Here is an 18,928-nt window from a genome sequence, read left to right as displayed (position 1 = left end):
CTTTCCTACTTGAACAGGAAGAGAGCAGATATGTAAACATGTGAACTGGTTTAAGCTTGTCCAATGAGGTTGCAACAGAGGGGGCCTCATTATCATTAATCACAGAGAAAAGGTAAGGGGATAAGTGTTTGCACTGACATCATTTATCAGTTATAATTATCTCTCAAGTTGGAAGTCTGTTTACATGGATCCAAACAAGGAGGAATTTGGTGTTGAGTTTCACCTGCAGAATTGCAGACGATATCTTCTCACTTTCAGAAAGTGACTGAACAAAAGTGAGTGCTGTGGCTTTACCTTGCGTTTCAGAAGGAGAGTGATCATGGTAGGACTTTGAGTAGTTACCTCAAGCAACAAAATTAAGTTTGAGGCGATGTCTGCTCTGACTGTGACTGCTGCTTGCATCATTTTGGGATATCTGATGTCAGGTCCAGACAATCAAAATCTGATTTAATGTCGGTTTACTACACTATGTTGTTGTGTATATTTTGTTCATGTTTGGGTGGATGCTGAACCTACATATCATGTAAATTTAACAGGCTGAACTTAGCCATATCCTCTATATCACCATCCATAAAATGCTTATTGTGAAGAGCTGACTAAACAAAGACTACACCATTCATATTATTTCTGTCTTTGCTTGGACTCAGGCAAAGACAGAAATAAAGACTGATCAGCTTTAGGGACTCCTCAGAATTAGAGGTTCAGTACGTGAAATCCACTATGTGCCATCATTATCAAGCCCTGTGCTATCCAGAGTGTGCAACATTAAGTATCCACACCACTCCTCCCTTTTGTAAGCATTGTTTAGGTTTAAGTGCAAAACAGAAATTACTTTTTATTCCTTCCAAGAAGTTGTTTGATTTAATGAAGAACAACTACAGAAATATAAAATAGGACATCTGAAACATGACCAGAAAACTTTTCTTTTTCATAGAAACAGAATCAGACAATAACAACTATTGCATAAATTATAACGACAATAAAATGATCATCTTAATAACTATAACATGGCACATCTGTAGGCCACATGAGTCTTCAGTACTCAGACTGCAGTACATCTGTTACCAGGATGGCTTTGTCATCCATTCTGACATAAATTAAATACATTACATTAGTGTAAGCCATCAGTGGTCTCGTGTAAACAGCATGTCATACTGTCATGTGGCTGGTTGAAATATAACTCATGTGCATTGAGATATTGAGAGCAGGGATTTTGTCTGCACGTGGGACATTTTACCATGTCCTTGGTCATCCTACTGTAAATATGAAAACATAAAATTGTTTTTAGGGGTAGCAAAAATAGCATTTCTAGGGCAACATTACTCAGTTGGTCCATCCAACACTTTGTGTCAGCAACTATCGAATTGTTATGAATCCTGGTGACCTTCGTAATCCCGTTTTTTTCTTCTTCTAGCTAACCACCATGAGGTTCATAGATTCATAACTATTGAAAGGATTGCTGTAAAATTTGAAACAGATCCCTAGTGGATAAATTCTAAATTCTTTGCTGATCCCCAGACCTTTCATCAGATCAAGATTTCCATTTGTCCAATACTTGGTTTATGACCAAATGCCTGCAAAACTAATGACATTCCCAGCATCGTCAGCTGTACTATGTGTTTTGTGCTCATTGACAAATATTATACATTAAACAAAGGTGGTGAACGAGGAAAATAATACCTGCTAAACATCAGCATGTTAGCGTTGTCATTGTGAGCTTGTTAGCAATTAGCTTAAAGCACCACTATGCATGAGTCTTGCCTCAAAGAACTGCTAGCATTGCTATATACTCGTTAATCCATATGTACAGCTAATTCTCCAATGAACGTCCATATTTGTGCAAGACAAGATAGTTACAGAAAGACAGAAATAAAGAGTAACTGTAGGTGTGGCTCTGTGCTTGGTCTACTTACAGGAATATAATCTTTCAGTTTAGGGTGTATAGACTGATAATATAACTCATATCTCACAATTAGAAGTGTAAGTAATAATAGTAATGAAAAAGAAAGGTCTGCCTGATGGTTCAGTTTCCGGGAAAGTCTTTAAATTTGTTGAAGTCACTGTTAACAATAGCTTACTTTGAACAAACATAAATAGCCTATTCAAACAATTAGCTTGGCTTGTATACTCCTGTAGCCATAGACAAAAGGGACTGCTGGCTCTAAACGGGAAGGGTAGTGCAGACTTGAAACCAGTCACTGCGATCTGGCATTCCACACCAATCTGAGAGATGGGCTTTGTCAAACACACACACATGCACAGACAGACAGGAAGAGGAAGGGATACAGCTGTCTCTTCCTGATGCTATTGCCAATATTAATATTAATGTTAAAGGAATTGTTTCTTTTCTTGCCAAGAAATAGATGAGAACATTGATACCTCTTTTACATCTGGCTGTCAATAAAACAATGTATTTATCATATTGACAAAATACAGTAAATATGGAAACAAAGAATTATTTTTAAGGATAGCAGAAATTGCATTTCTAGGGCAATATTACTCTGTCTGCCCAGCACTTTGGTCCAGAGTGAAATATCTCAACAACTATGGAATATCAGGAGAAAACAGATGGCCTGGCTTTTTCCAAAGCACCTACCACCTACCAGCATCTCTAATACTCTCTAATCAACTCGTCATGTCTCATTTGTTAAACATTTAAAAAACCATGGTGTAAAAAAGACATGGGGGTTATGTGTGGGGCTGTTTCTTGTACAGGTTTCAGATGCAGTTATTAAGAAAATCAGAAAAAACTTGATATGAAGATGCTAAAACCAAATGATGTGAGCCACGATAAGCCCAGATGTGTTTTCCACTGAAATAAAGTATTTTCTGTGACATATTTGTAGAGGCACAATGGAGGCATGATATACTCAGGACCTACGTTTTTCAATGCAGTTACCAGGCAGGCTGCTGGAAATACACACTATCCCACCACAGAGGCCCCCATGGCCCCCAACCATGAAAGAGTCCATTTAAAGCCTCAGAGGCTGGACATGACCTGAGTTTACTGTCTAGGGTGTATTAACCTTCCCTCTGTGCCCAGTCAGGGAATACACAGACCATGAGGACTGTAGGACCCTGTTGAGGGTTCAGAGCTTGAAGAGATTCTTTAAACCTCTGAAAGACTGCATATATTGTTTCCTTATATGTCCAGTATTATTCCGTGTATATTATTTTGTTTCCAAATAAGTCTACGGCTCAGAACAATAATGATCTTTATGCTCCACACCTTGGAAGGACTTTTTTAGGCAGTTTTTATTAGTAAATCCCTCAAACTGACAAACAGAACTGGATGCCAAATCTTTCCATCTGAGGCTGGAACCTAACTGGAAAGTATTTCTGTGGACAACCTCAGAGAGGAGATGAAATACTGGAGAGACATGAGTAGAATTTTGAGTGTTGACCTTATTTCTAAGGCAGCCATTTTGAACAAACAGGTGGGAAATTGCATTTGGAAGCTTACTATGAATATACTCAAAAAAAAGAAAAGAGAACACACTTGGAGGATAAAAGCACTAAAAATCCACTATACGCTATCTGCCGAGCATCAAATGGGACAAAATTAGCAACTAGCTGGTGGTTGTAGCGTATGTTTAGCAGCTTAAGAGCCTGATATTTCTATCAGGAGTCGGTGAAGACCAAAACAAAGCTAAAAGGACAGTGAATATTGAACTTCCATTTGCCAGGTGGACAGAAACACAACTACAAATGAACGTTAATGTTGCTGCCATTAGCTGTCTGCTGCCCGTGTAAATATGCAGCTGTATCAAGCAGTTTAAGGTGATAATATGTTAGTGTTGTGACGATAACTTGTTGCACTGCCCCCAGGTGGTCAAAAAAACAACAAAAATAAATTGATGTTGTTTAAGTTAGGGAAGGATGATTTTCTCATCTGTAACAATAATGTTATTTTTTATTTACTAATAAGTTTGAATTATTGTATGTAACAATATTTTTGTTACTACCACTAGTAGCCAACAAATTCGGAAATGTTACATTGTGTTATCACAGTTAGCCATGTTCGTTACTTCCTCCTTGTTCCTCCTCAGCACCTGCTCAAATATAGATATCATGGGTTTAATAACTGCCAAGATAATGCTATAGTAAAAATGGTCAGTCATATCACTCCCTAGGAGTGATATCATAGACGATTATGCACGTCTTCCACAGTTAGAGTCATTAGCATGCATGTGCTTAATACAGCAAAGCATATATTCAGAATAATCTGTGCACACTGTGATTGAAGATGCACAGATTGCCTGAGGGGAACATGTTTTTTTTTACAATGAACTTAAATTGTTTTTTTCTAATGAAATATCAACAGGCTGCTGAGCTTTGGTAAAAGACCACTGACTGAAATAAGACAGTAACCACTTGCTGTTTCTCCGGATGACAGCATCAATCAAATGAATGAAAATACAAACATCAATATTCATCATGGTGACTGCTTTATACTCTATAATGTCTTGCTGACACAGTCAGAGGTCTTTTTCTGACTCGTCCATTACCTTGGCTTGCCTGCAGTGGCAGTAACACTCCTACATTTGTCTGTTTTACCACCTGACAACCTGCACGTTTTCAGATTTCAATCTTTTCCTGTCCATAGTCCAACCCATTCCTTTCAGCTATTTCATTAGACTGATATGTAGGCTGGAACTGGCATTTTATTAATAATTTCAACCTCCTCTGGTATTGCATGGTGTTTGTCATTAAAGTTATCAAATCTGAAGATGTTATCTGCAAAATATTGCTATCGGCCCAATCAATAAAAACTGAGTCACCCCTCCATCAGACTCAGCTCATTTTTCCAGCCACCACATTCCCGAACAGCATCTCCCTCTCTTTTCCTCTCCCTCAGTCTAATGTGTTACGTCGGAGAGAGGAAGGAGGATCGAGTGTCTACCGTTCCTCCCATCACCTGTGAAATTTCAGAGCCAGGCCATGGTGAAAGGGGGTATTGTGTCCCCCTGATGAGGAATGCCCTTGCGTTGCTCGTCAAAGAAAAGGCTTCATTTGGCCAGGAATTTGGAGGCATCTCGAGAAGTGTAGGGGAGATTTTCTTGGGGGTGGGGATGAGGAGTTGAAGGCCTTCATAAGACTGGACAGGAGAGGGACAGGCCTTCCCACACTGATACTCAGTCTCTGATAGATTAGCATTCACCCAGCAGAAAATCACCTCAAGGCTAGATGTGGTAAATTATTCATTTTGTGATCCCTTTCAATCTTTATCTATGTTTAATGAACAATTGAACCATTTTCATTTCTCATAAAGGTCAATTATTGGGGACATTAAATCTTAAAACATAATACTTTTAGTTTTGCTTAGCTTATGACGGTTTGTTTAATAATGTGTTGTGTTTAAATAGGGAAACTAGGAAAGTATTTTTAAACTACATACAGTAGTTTGAAATGTCACAATCTTCAGTACTGCAGTAACTTTTAATTCATGTGACGAGGCTGACACCTGCTGGTGGAAAACAACAACTGAGCTTTTCAGATAAAGGGCTGTTTATTGGAAAACATTACATGATGCAGAGCTTTACATGGATTGATATAACATTACTAACATTATGATTAATACCATAAATAACATGAACAATAAGTACTAATAGGTATTAACCACTAAAGATGGTGTAGTTGTAGTCTGTGACCACTGGACCTTTCTGATTGCTTCAGTTTTGTCAATGTATTTTATTTTTAGAAGTTTAACCAGTTTAACCTCTAAGTAATGTATGCTGCAGTTCCTCTATGAGACCACTAGAGTAAATAAAAACACAATTTTAAAATTATTGATCTGTCATCGCCAAGAAGCTTAAAGGCAAATAGAAGACTGCAGTTTTTTCAGTAGCCTATGCAAACATTTGATAAAATGTAATAATTAAATCTGTGTGGGTACAATGAGCAGCTTGCTATCATTGTTGTCTTTGTTTGATATCCTCATATTGATCATTTTCTTAGTGTGTTGCAGTTCTTCACTTTGGGCACAGGAGGGTAATCACAATCATGAGGAATAAATATAGCTAGGATATTTTTTCTATTACTACTATTTAAAGGTCCAGTGTGTAACATTTTGTGGAAGTAGCAGATTGCAAACTATTGAATACCCCTCACTTCTTACTCTCATTTCAAACATGAAGGAGTAACTACAGTGAGGCTTGTAAAGAACGCTAAAGGTACTATGTAAAAGCCAGTATTTGGTCTGTCACTTCTGGGCTGCTGTAGAAACATAGTGGGTCAACTGCTGAAGAGGACCTGCTCTGTCTGTAGATATAAAAGGCTCATTCTATAGATAACATAAGCATTATGGTTGTTATTTTGAGGTGATTATATACAAATGAAAACATAGTTATGAATATTATATTTCATTTCTGCCAATAGATCCTCTTAAATGTTGACCTTTAATCGTTTTGTCAGTAATTACTACTACATATGTTTATGTGCATGTCAGTCTTCACTGGCAAGTCAGTTTTTAGGATATAATCTTAACACTAAAAACTGAAAATAATAGAGAAGGAACAGGGAAAAACAGAGCAAATAAATGGATGTTTTAAAATATTGTACAGAGCCTATTAAAACAACATTTTGATCAAATATATTCGTTTCTAATTCATCTTCCTATCACTATTTTAAATGCAATAGTTTCAGTGTGTGTAGTTGAACAAGTCCGAGCTACACTCCGGTCCATAAGGTGGCGGTAATGCGCATTTAATTTTGGTCAGTTACGGTAGAAGAAGAAGAAGAGGCGGGCGGAAGTGGATATGTTTTGTAGCGGCTGCAGCAGACAGGTGTGCTATCAGACATTCAGCTGGAGTCTAAACGAAGCTCGAGTAAAGTCTTATTTGTTCACACTCGTGGTTGCACCAGAAGACATTTTACAGACATTTTACAGCTGGCGACAGAAAAGGTGAATTAGCTGCGTGTTAGCTTCGTTCAGCTACAGCGCTCGCACTAAACTAAAGCAGGAGCTAACACGGTGTAGGTCCTTTATTTAAACTCTGAGCTGTTATTCAGAGAGTATAAAGATGACTTCTGATATTGGAAAAAAAACCTAGGGTTGGTTCCTTAATTCTGCAATATTAGTTTTAAAAATGGCGAACAAATAAAGATGAATAACACGTCAGCATCTTCTTATTACACCTGAAGAGGAGCCAGGTGAATGTTGCTGGTTGGTTGTGTTACCTTTGTTTCTCTCTGCTTCAGGAAAATGGACAAGGACGAGGACCCGGCTCAACAAAACGGCAGCAAAACGCTGCTTATCCGACACTTACCAGCTGAGCTCAGCCAGCATGAGAAAGAGGACCTCCTCAAGTATTTTGGAGCCGAGTCAGTGAGGGTCTTCTCCAACAGGGGTCGTTTGGTAGGTTGTGCCTCACTAAGTGTGTGTCTCATGGATTTCATTTGTGTTCTCTGAACAGCCTTTTTTATTTCTTCCATCTGCACAGAAACATGCAGCCTTTGCAACTTTTAGAAGTGAGAAGTCTGCAGCAAAAGTGAGTCATTCATCAAGTGGTGCTAATTTATTAAATGCAAGTGACATAACATCATCTTAATCGGTGCTGTGCCAGGCTCTTGGCAGACTCCATCAGTTGGAGATTCTTGATCGAACACTTGTCGTGGAGTTCGCAAAAGGCCAAGATCATGTGACCGTGTTAAAGGACCCACCAGTGTCACACAGGTACGTTGCTTGAATCATATGAATCGATAAACAGTCTATGGTTATTATCATTAAGGTAAATGTATGCACTGATATGAGCATACATGTTGTGTTGCCGTAAGAATTGACAAATTCAGCACACAGGGATTTATTTTAGTGAATCAACACAAATCCGATTGATTAAAGTCCCACCTGAAATAAAAATCTACACATAGTGGCTGACTCAAACTGACTTAGTTTCACTGTGAGCATATTATAACCCAGCTAAACTGAATTACATGCGTGAAAGCATCAACAATAAATGATCATGATCAAGCATAACACGTTTACTTTTTTTTCTCCAACAGTAAACATGTTGGAGAAGAGCAGCAGAAGCAGAAGCCGGAGCCCAAACAGCCAAATATTCCCCTCATAGAGACCGGCATCGCACCTAGCCTCGGGTGAGTGTTGCCTGTATGTCCCCAAGCAGCTTTTGGTGTCATTGATGTGATATGTGAGCAAATGTTGACACACTGTATGTTTTAAATTGCTGAATGTTTTTCAGATTTGTTCCTTTTTTTTGTTGTTGTTGTTGCCTGATGAATCTTTCTAAAATTCTGACATTGAAATGCCTCCGTTAGACACAGCGGTCATGTCAGTGACAGACATGTCACTCTCTGGCGCATCATGTTGAATTTTAGTATTTGTTCTGCTTTACTTGGTGTGTGCAGATCCCCACACACATGTCACCTAACACACATGAATATGTATGTATGACACATGCTTAATAATGTATGTACGGGACATGCTTGCCACACCTGGTCAACGTTTTGTGTCAGTTTAGGTAGTGTAGAGGCTGCCAGCTGACCTGCGTGAGAATCTGAGAGCAGTAGACAGGAGCTGTCAGCGGCCGTGTGTCCAATTAGATGGTCAGGCTGCCATTGTGCGCCTGACAGGCCGTCTGTCCTGCCAGTTGGTGGGACCAGGTGGTTTTTTGATACCTCTTGTTCCAGTGCTGACAGTCTACCATGCCTTGTGCTAAAATCTGGATCCACCTTAAATGTTCACCACCTCCTGATACGATGCAGTTGTGCTTTACTATGCATCTGCAGCACAAATCTGTTCCACACTGATTGTTTATCAGAAGCTCTTAAAGTGAATCAATTCCGATTGGGTTCATATAAGTGTAAGCAAATAAATGTTTTATTCCTTTCATTGTGAATAGCAGTAGATCATTTGTGTGTCCTACTGTTGAAATACTGAGACTGAGAGACATTTTTTATACTGAGAAGATCAGAAAGTAATGTTGTCACTGAATTTCTTTTATAAGGGTTTAGTGAATCCTTCATGGCACTAATATATAAATTGTAATGATTGATTATGACTTGAATAATGTACGCATTGATCTGTTAAAAGAGTCTGAAAGGCTTCGAATCAGTGGGGCTTTGTCTTCACAGGGCTCACTATGCTGGTGACATTAGCAGTGCTGCTTTTAATAGAAAGTCTGGCACACAAAGACACCAGTCTTGAGATTTTCAATTTTCAGTCCTCCACAGCCCTGAAATTGAAAGTATGGCAACATTTTTGGCTTCAGAAAGAAATGGGGGCGACTACAGTTGAAGGACTGCAGGAACACTGCTAATGGATCCAACCTGTTGAGGCCACCAAGCTTTTCTAGCAGTAAGCAGACAACAAAAGAAGCCGTAGCTGGTTCTGCTAATGTTAATATTAGTGTCACTAACTTATTTAGGGGATTGGTGAGATAGCGGAAAAAGTCCTCTATCATGGTCTGTGTAATTTTATGTGCGAAAATTCCAGGTTCTCTGGAAATTGAAACAAAAACAAAACAAAGTGAGTACACGAACCAGGAGTACAGGTAATGAATGATGAAAATACTTGACAATTCAAAGTATGTCATCAAATTTAATGCAAAAATTATGTCTCATGGAGATCCTACTCATTGAGTTTAGAAGAACATGTAGAACATGGCTACAATAGTGTCATTCTAATACAGTCTATACAGACGATCTGCTTGTCAGACTGGGACATCACCGTAATTGCATGTTTCATTTTAAAACACTAGACAATACAAAATGTCATTTTGACAAATCAGGCCATCAATAATGGTAAAATATTAATGAAACTTAGACTGTTACTACAGCCATGGTGCAAAATCTTTGTCTGCTGGCAAAATGGCTAGTGAATGTTCACATTTCACCTGCCAATCAAAGATTAGCATTTTGGGTTTGGGCTGGCGAGGGAAGCAAACCCACCAGCCACTTTCATATTTTACCAGCTTTTGGCTGTTTGATGGTTTCATTTATTTATTTGTATTTGTTGGCTTTCCTTTTTAAGATTGTGTTATGTTTTAATTTAAAATGTTATTATTCACATTGCAGAAATATTACAGTTATCAGATTTGAGGTTGTACATTCAGCTAACTGACTTCTGTTTTGATTACTCTTCTCAGTCTCAGCAGGACTGACTGCTGATAGATTTCTTTGTCATCTATTAAATAATATACAACTTTCCCCCATCTTAAGTATTGGTTTATTTGGCCTGAGTAGATTTAGGTTTGTTCTATCCTGTCGTGCCGAGTGTTGCCTTATGAAAGTTATTATTACATGACGACAAGCCTTGGTGCTGACCTGGCATGCTGGTCCCAATGTCCCTTAATGGCTGGATTTTACATTTCATTGGCTGAGTGCTTGTCATCCAAAGAATAAGCTACCTACCTGAAGCTCAGCAGCCGGGCCACATGCGTCTTCATTATTTTGACATATGTTGTGAATTGTTAAGTGAGGGAGGTATTATATTTAAGGCAGCAAGCTGCATCTGCAGAATTTCCTTTTTAAGTCATGTTGTCTTTTCCCCTCTCTCTCTCTCTCTCTCTCTTTCTCTCTCTTTCTCTTACAGGTTGAAATTTCAACCCAATCCCACTTTGAAGTATTTATACCCACCACCTTCTAATAGCATTCTCACAAATATAACACACGCCCTCATGAGTGTGCCAAAGTTTTATGTACAAGTGAGTAAATACTACTTCCTTTTTACCTTGTACCCGCATGTCTTTGATATGCAGATGTTGGTCATCTGTGTGTGCACATTTGTATTTGTATCCTTTCATACTGTCCTTGTATTTCTTTATTTATTTATTTTGGGAAGTGTGAATTTGTACAAAAAGAAATGCAAATGTGACAGCAGTTCTCGCCTTCAGATTTATATTGTGAAATGGAAATCCGATTCTGGAATAAGTGTCCCAGAGGTTTCTGAACTGCATCCAACCTCTTAAAGATCAAACAGCAAACATTTGCCTTTTTAGATTTCAATTTGGGGAGCTAGTATTAATAATAAAACATAAGTGGGAGGCATGAGTTATGGGTTTAACATTACCCTGGGAGCCGCGCTGCCTGGATTTTCATTGCTGTTACTTCCGGCGTCTGCGTCTTGGTGGTGCTAGTGTGTTGCAGAGAAGCTGCGTTCGTGTGCTCGGCTTCACCGCCGCTATCTCACTTCAGCCTCTATCTCACCTTGATCCCCGTATTTTAAATGAAAATGCAAAAGCCTTGCAATCTGTTTTACATATGGAGCCCGAGTTACAGGGCTGCCTGTTTGACAGCGGCAGTATATTTATATTGCCACCCAGCTCGTGGTTTGAATCTTTAGATAGAAGCAGCACTGTTCTAATACTCATATCTCCAATTATACAGGTGCTACATCTGATGAACAAGATGAATCTACCATGTCCGTTTGGCCCAGTCACTGCCAGGCCCCCCATGGTAAGTTATATACGTTATTGTTGGAGACAAACGGGCTAATGACCCGGATAGTTTGATGTAATTCTGTTTTGTGTTTCTCTCACATGAAGCAAAATCTTTTCTGTCAGAAAAGGCCATTTTAATGGTAATGAATTGAAAATAATAGTAAATATAGTATAGAATGTAGACTATAATCTAAACTATAATATTTATTTGTAGGTGACATTTTAAGGACCTTCATGCACCGTGCCATGCTATAATACTTAAAGACCTGAGGAAAGACAACACTCGTGAAATGTGTCAACTGAACCCGGAGACCTTTTGTAAACTAAGCCAGCTTGTTTTGTTTCCTTCAGTTTGAGTTCCTGCCTCCCGTGCCACACATGCCCATGCCTCCTCCCTTCCCTCCCGACTACCCTCCTTTACCAGAGGAGGAGATGGAGCTGTCCAGTCAAGAAGAATCAGAGTACGACAGTGGGGACGACGAAGACAAGGAGAGGTGAGCAGCAGATAACCGGTCGCATTAGAAAAGGGCTGCATTACCATTTTTTTGAGACAAAAGAATGGACTTTCATTTTGTTTTGCATCATATTGCCACTGTCAGACGAGCCAGCGCGTCACTGTATCATTCAGAAGTAATAATGTGTCTAGAAACACAACTGGCTTGAAGGGAAATGTCTTTAAATTCCAATGGGTGGATATTTTTTCCCTTATTCCCCATGCTTGCTTTATTTCAGGATTGTTCGTCTGATGGGCCTGGTCAACCAAGCATGCAAGAGACCCCTGAGACCAAAAACAGCTTCAAAGAGAAAGAAGCCCAAGATCAAGGATCTTCTCTATGCTCCCAAACCAGACTCTCAGAGGTACAGAAAAGGCACTCATGCATGTCACAGTCCTTAAGCATAGCTCATCTCAAGACAGTATTCATAGGCGGCTAAAAAGGAGGACAAAAACCTCCAGACAATAAGTCTTCCTCATAAAGACAGCCTTGTGTTACTCAGAGACTTATTGTTTTCGCACCACACACACACACACACTCGCTTAATGACAGACCACAAACTCTGTTCTCAACTATAAATACACACACACCTCAGCGTCTCCTGGCTGCATGCTTGCGGACTGGGAAATATCTGTGGCATGACCACAACAAAATATACCTGCTCAGGAGCCAGGTTTATTGTGGGTACTTTTTAGATGCTGTTGTTGTTGAGGGCAGTGGTGATTGTCTCTGCTGTCCGCAGTGCTCCAGTGCTGCAGCCCTCCGATGTGTTCGAGCAGCCTCTCCCTGCCGGGCAGAGGAAAATTGAATTCCACATTTCGGTTCCAGAGGTGGCAGGCGTAGTGGAAGGAAGTGGGCCAGGTCAGCCTGATGACGAAGGCGCAGGTAAGGACTCTGCTACTTATGCAACTTGTGATTATGTTCATTACGAAGTAGTCTGTCGTCCCTGTTTTCTCCCAAAGCACACAGCGATGTCAAACCCAAAAATATTTAACTCATAATAATATAAAACCGAGAAGAGCAACAACTCCTCACATTTGAAAAACAATCGATATCAATAGTTTTATAGTATCAATAGGGTTTTTTCAGGTTATACACTAGTTATGAGTAAAATGATTGTATGATGTACTTTGCTGGAGCAGTTAGTAATATCAGAGCACATCTGCATGAGATCTGAGATCTCTATAGTCTTTGTTATGAGTATAAAAGATATATCGAGGGCTTCAACAAACTCTCATTGTGGGATCATGTGTATCAGTTAATCTACAATAATTGTCAAAAAATAGGTCCTTCAGCTGTCTGACCCCTAAAATACACTGCATGCTGAATAGCTCCAATGTGTCAATAGTTTAGTCAATGTGTCAGCTCACACAGTCTCCGGTCCTGCTGCGTCACAGCTCTGGAACGACTGTAGCGACCGACAGCCCTCCGCAACACATAAGCAGAGCTTCTATTTTTCACGGACACCAGAGCACGGCGCATAAATTCAGCACAGAGCAGATTGTGCAGGGAAGGAAAACCGGCTACAAAATAAAACCCTGGTTTATTTTCAAAATAAAATACTCTGTGTTCACTGCGGAGCGAGTTTCATTTCAAGAACACGTCATAATGGGCGGGGGCGACCTGAAGTCAACAGGTCAGAGGTTTTCAGGCGTCTTTTCACCCCGTCAACACCATGGATGAGGAGAAGTTGATTCCTGGAGGTCCAAAATCAACCTATCATTTATGACACCTCACATCCTTTTTATAAGGACACCAGAAAAAAAGATGCAGCGTGGAATGCCATTGCAGGAGTCAAAGAGACTACAGCCGGCAATATCGCGCGATTATGTGTGAATTCGCAAGATCTCGTGCGTTCTCGCGATGCTCGGTGGCCAGCGAAGCCGCACCAGTGCACATCACAAACGGATTATGTGTGAGTTTGCGGATGGCGGAGTATGCTGTCGTTCTGGAGCAGAGCCGTTACTGAGCCGTTCCGCATGCAGTGTATTTTCGGTGTTAGTCTGTCCGTTCTGTGCTCTGCAATGCTAAAATATTTAATTAAAAATAATATAAAACAACAAAAAGCAAAAAGCGCTCAGATCTAAAAGCTGGAAATAGCAAATATTTGGAATTTCCCACCAAATAGCTAAATTTCCCATTGATCGGCCAATCAATGAATCCACTCATCGTTTTAGCTTTAATTTAGATTTATATCCACTGTTTCCTTAACAATTATCTGTTATTTATCATAGGCATCTTGGGACAAAACTTGGTGCCAATGCAAATGAGGCTGAGTCGAAATAAGCCAAGTCGTATTAAGTAACACAAAAATGCTTCTTTTACAAAACTCCAGTGAAAATAAATCATACTAATACTACAGTCTGCACATACATTGGTGGAATCGGTATAAAAATGCACTGCCTGCTCTCTCTTGAGCAAGAAAGGCAGTGTAAGGATTTGATTATTACTATACATCATGTTTATTATCACGTCGAAGCAGGTGGTGGTTTGATACCACTATTGACATAAGTTAAAGCCCTTACCATGGGTGAAGTCGGATCCAAGTGTTACACAGCAGTATATCACAGCAGAAAGTCGCACCAAAAAGGTTTTAGCATTATCTGTATGGAGAAATGTCATTGGGGGCACAGTCTGTGTTACTTGTCAGCTGTGCAGTTCCCTGTTTGCCTTATCTCCCTTCTTCTCTCGCTACAACTTCACTCCCCAGCAAGCCCCTGAGAAGTAAAATAGATCTCAAAGTCAAACACAAAAGATTTCCTAAAGGCAGGGGAAAGATAAACTACGACAGGTGGCTTTTTGGATTAGTCTTGTTTTGGGGAAGGGGAGGGCTGTGGGATCTGATAAACAAGCTATTTAAATGAAAAGGGGAGGTGGGGGGATAGATAAGGAGTGAGGATAATTTTGAAAGCAGTGATCTAGTTCTCAGCCCAGAGTGTATCAGAAAAGCTCCCCAACAATTCTTGCTCCGGTGCTCACACACATACACCTTATGCGGATGACAAGCTCCCTCTTTTTTCCCCCCCACACCTTCCTCGGATTTGTACAGGCTCACTGCTCCCAGTAATTCCATCTCCAACGTGTGTGTGTGTGCGCACATGCATGCGACCCTCCAAAGTCTGCCAAAGTTCTCCTTCTCACTGCCTTTCAAACTCATGTTTGCAAAACAGGAATGGATTTTTGATTTGATTACAGTTCTTTATTCGACGCAGGCTCACTCTTCTTTCAATTATCAGTTTGCACTGGAACATCATTTATGCCAAAGCATAACATTTAACATATTAAACCTCAATTACCAATTCTGTCAGTTAAAAATGATACCATGGTTTGAAAATTTAAGTTAAACTAATTGCGACTAAAAGGATTTGCCTCCGTGTTCCCATTCCGAGCTTGTTTGGTGTACTGAAAAGGATGAACGTCTCGTGGAAGTGATTATTTCGCCATCTGCTGTTGTTAGACACTTTGAAAAGTTCCATCTGCATTTGTGCTGGGAGGGAGGGGGAGGGTCTTTCTCCTGTATCATAAAGCAATTAAGCAGATCCTACTTGGTGGCACATAAATGTGAACTGCAGTATAGCTGCTGCCAGCGATATTGGCAAAATTAACGTAGTAACAACTTGATCTGTTTATTTATTTATTTATTTTTTTTTACATATAGTTCTCTTAATACAGTCTGTGTCCCCTCAGGAGTGGATGAGAAGGAGCTCCCCCCCAGCAGCAGTCAGGAGGTGGCAGAGGCTGAAGGTTTTGGAAAGCTTTACCCCAGCACCCAGCCCTCCCAACAACAAGACAAGCACAGCGATGAGGAGCAGGATCTCGCCTCTGGAGTAATCTCCAGAAAGGAGCTGGAGAAAGGACGGCTGTCAAGAGATGGTAAAGCTGAGCTTTTTAAGCAGTGTGGTGGCTCAGAGGTTTGCACTGTGTCCTCACAGCAACAAAGGTGCTGGATCCAAACTACCACCGTGCATTTTCTTTGTGGTGACCGTACTCTGCTTCCATTTACTTAGACATGAATGTTGCTATCAGGAAAGTGAACCTGACATTAGACTTTTCAAAACTAATTAAAAAAACAGGATAGAATAAGGTTATGGACATTCTTAGAATAATAATCCTTTACCACTGTACGAACATTGACTATATTAAGTTTAAAATATGGGAAAAAAATAACTTAAACAGCTGTTACAGTTTCCCTTCCCTCTCACATATATTCTTCTGTGTTGTGTGTTGCAAGAAGAATGGAAGCAGAAACAGTGATTTGTTTGAAATGCATATTAGAAAAATGTTGGCAGTTAGTGTGAACAGTAAGAGCCAACGTGGCTGAACACAAAGAGAGAAGTGCCAACTGCAGAAAATCAAACTTGACAAAAGAAAGCAATAGATCCGTAAGAGGAAGAGGAGCTTGTGCCAACAAGTTTAACACCATTACCTTTCCAAAACTAAAATCACTGAGGAGAGATGTAGAGTAGTTGTTTTTGCTTTGGAACAGTAAATTCTGCCGCCCGTAATTAGCTGCTGCCGGTCTTTACTGTCTTCTTGTGTTAGGACAGTGCCCAGTGTTGAATGCAAAAACGTCAATGACTGCTTGTCACCAGTGGTGGCAGTAAACCCCCAAAACAATTGTGAATTGCTACAAGCCACATTCAGACGGGATCACAGAGCAAAGTAGAGTAATGTAATCGTAACTGGATCATATCTCTGATACAGTGTCATCTGAAACCATTATATTTGTAAATGTTTCAACCACTTTGAAATCAAGCCAAGGAATATCAACCTCAAGTGACATTAGGTCCAAACCAACAGAACAGAGATTGTTGCTCAATATTTCATTGAGATCATTTCCTTTTGATTTTTCTCTTTTCTTCCTAACACAACGGATTTTCAGTAAAATAGCACTTGAATACAGTCTCTCATTCACGAGGTGTAAGTTGTCACTAATAGTGACTAACCTACAGAGAAATATTGCCTACCCATTTACTTCCCCACAGCTTTAAAGAGCCATTTTAGCGTCTTTCAGCTCATTGTTTTGGTTTTCATCACCCTGCAGCTCATTGCTTGTAAAAGAAGAGATTCTTTGATACGTTTTCATTATCACGTGTTCAAAACAATATGATACTGTCATTCAATAGTATCGAAAGAATCAGAATTATTTAAAAAAAAAAAAAAAAAAGATCTAGAAAGTTATGGCCATTGAAACGGGTATCCAGTATCGTTTTTTATGCAAGTATTGTTCTGGAATTAAAAATTCCGGTATTGTAACTACCTTACCGTACCAACACCTGAATCCACATTTGATGACGGTTGCATTTCTAACTTATTTCTTTCTCAAAAAATCCAACTTTTTTGTTCATGCATGTTTTCCATTCAAATGTCCAAGTCCTATCTAAAATGAACTGGCTGAAAGGTGTTGGGATCAAACGTGTAATCATCGCTTTAATGTTTGAGCACATCTCGTAGCCGAGTTCTTCAATCCACTCTGTCTTAAATAAAACATGGAGTGGATAGTATTGAGTTGCGATGACTTTGAATTTCGCTTTATGTAGGTATAGGTATGCTCTGTGATGCTCTGTTTTTGAAATGGACCGAGTTTTTTTTTCTTCTCCTCTCTTTTTAAAACAGAGATAAAAAGGATGTCTGTGTTTAAAAATTATGAACCGGGTGAGCCAACCTGCAGACTGTACGTGAAGAATATCGCAAAGCAAGTGGAAGAGAAAGTAGGTGCATTTATTGTACTTGACCCACTTATGTGTGTTTGTTGTCACTGGATATGATGCTTATTCTGGAGTTTTCATTTACTGCTTAAGACTGTTAAATGTCATCAGAATTTGTCCTATTAACTGTTGTTTTTCTCAGGTTTTGCTATAGGATGTAAAGTCCCAAACCGCACATTATCTCTACAATACAACAATAGAATCAATGAGTCATTCCTATTTATGCATTGACTGTTTATCCTATTTATTTCCAGGACCTGAAGTACATCTATGGGAGATACATCGACCCTTCGTCAGAGACCGAGAGAAACATGTATGTAAACTGCGTTCCTGGTGATCTTAACTTTATTTCTTATTGACATGGCTCACGCGTCACTTCACCTTATCCTATCTCAAAGAGCTATTTTCGAACTCTGGCAATTTGTCACTTTCCCCTGAGAGTTTTTAGTAATTCATGCTGACTATGTGTTGTGATATTAATAAGTATCTAACCTGACGTAGCGATCATGAGGGACATTTTATGTTCGTGCATCAGCAGTACTTCAAAATGAATATTCCACCTGAGTCATCAAACCAAGCTTATGTTGAGTAGAGCGCCAGACTCTCAACACAGATGTAGATGATGAAAAGCAAGATGCGACTGTGCCAAAGACACAAACTAAATTGTGCCTTTTTTCTGTATGTGTTTTTGTTTACTCAAGTTTGTTTGAGTGAATTCCCTATGAAATTTCTTATCTTACTTGTTCTACCTTGACCCAGAAGTCTGTAGATTTTCATTTCAACCAAGCACAACTCACAGCAGGCCTTGTAGAGATGCAGCGATATGCAAAATTCATGGCTCGATAGGTCTTGCAGTCAAAGTTTTAACCAGTGTTCACATTAAGACGGTTAAATTTAAAATTGCGTCTCTTTCTCTTTTTGTCCGAGCCCTCTAGACCAAAACAGGGTTTCTGTCATCCAAGAAGAAGCTTTTTCCAAAAGGTCTCCAGAGTATAGAAATCTTAAAACTATTAGACACTTTACTATTGAATTGTGACCTCTCTTTTTAAATGATGCAATGGAGTCTTTAGTGGATCATACCATATCAGGTATTCTAAAGAAGACAGTTGATGAGCCCGAAATGTGGCCTGCAACAAACTAGGTAATTTTTTAAAATTGCGTCTCTTTCTCTTTTTGTCCGAGCCCTCTAGACCAAAACAGGGTTTCTGTCATCCAAGAAGAAGCTTTTTCCAAAAGGTCTCCAGAGTATAGAAATCTTAAAACTATTAGACACTTTACTATTGAATTGTGACCTCTCTTTTTAAATGATGCAATGGAGTCTTTAGTGGAT

General features: G+C 39.5%; 1 protein-coding gene across 4 annotated transcripts in view; it reads left to right on the top strand.

Annotated features, from left to right (window-relative positions):
- The first annotated feature begins 6,714 nt into the window (after positions 1-6,714).
- rnpc3 (RNA-binding region (RNP1, RRM) containing 3) overlaps positions 6,715-18,928 on the top strand; it is a 16,445-nt gene continuing 4,231 nt past the window's right edge. Inside the window, exons 1-13 of one of the 4 annotated variants that reach the window (XM_019274817.2) lie at positions 6,715-6,785; positions 7,201-7,357; positions 7,443-7,490; positions 7,566-7,675; positions 8,002-8,094; positions 10,550-10,661; positions 11,344-11,412; positions 11,748-11,890; positions 12,129-12,254; positions 12,633-12,775; positions 15,563-15,763; positions 17,507-17,601; positions 17,853-17,911. In XM_019274817.2, coding sequence (XP_019130362.2) covers positions 7,205-7,357; positions 7,443-7,490; positions 7,566-7,675; positions 8,002-8,094; positions 10,550-10,661; positions 11,344-11,412; positions 11,748-11,890; positions 12,129-12,254; positions 12,633-12,775; positions 15,563-15,763; positions 17,507-17,601; positions 17,853-17,911 — 1,352 coding nt within the window. In that variant the 5' untranslated portion in view covers positions 6,715-6,785; positions 7,201-7,204. Of the gene's footprint in view, positions 6,976-7,200; positions 7,358-7,442; positions 7,491-7,565; positions 7,676-8,001; positions 8,095-10,549; positions 10,662-11,343; positions 11,413-11,747; positions 11,891-12,128; positions 12,255-12,632; positions 12,776-15,562; positions 15,764-17,506; positions 17,602-17,852; positions 17,912-18,928 lie in introns of all 4 variants that reach the window. The other 3 variants (XM_019274815.2, XM_019274816.2, XM_027274431.1) reach the window with 3 other exon arrangements.

This window comes from Larimichthys crocea, chromosome XXIII (genome assembly GCF_000972845.2).
Source record: "Larimichthys crocea isolate SSNF chromosome XXIII, L_crocea_2.0, whole genome shotgun sequence".
Lineage (NCBI taxonomy): Eukaryota > Metazoa > Chordata > Actinopteri > Sciaenidae > Larimichthys > Larimichthys crocea.
This window is presented reverse-complemented; position numbering and strand designations above follow the sequence as displayed.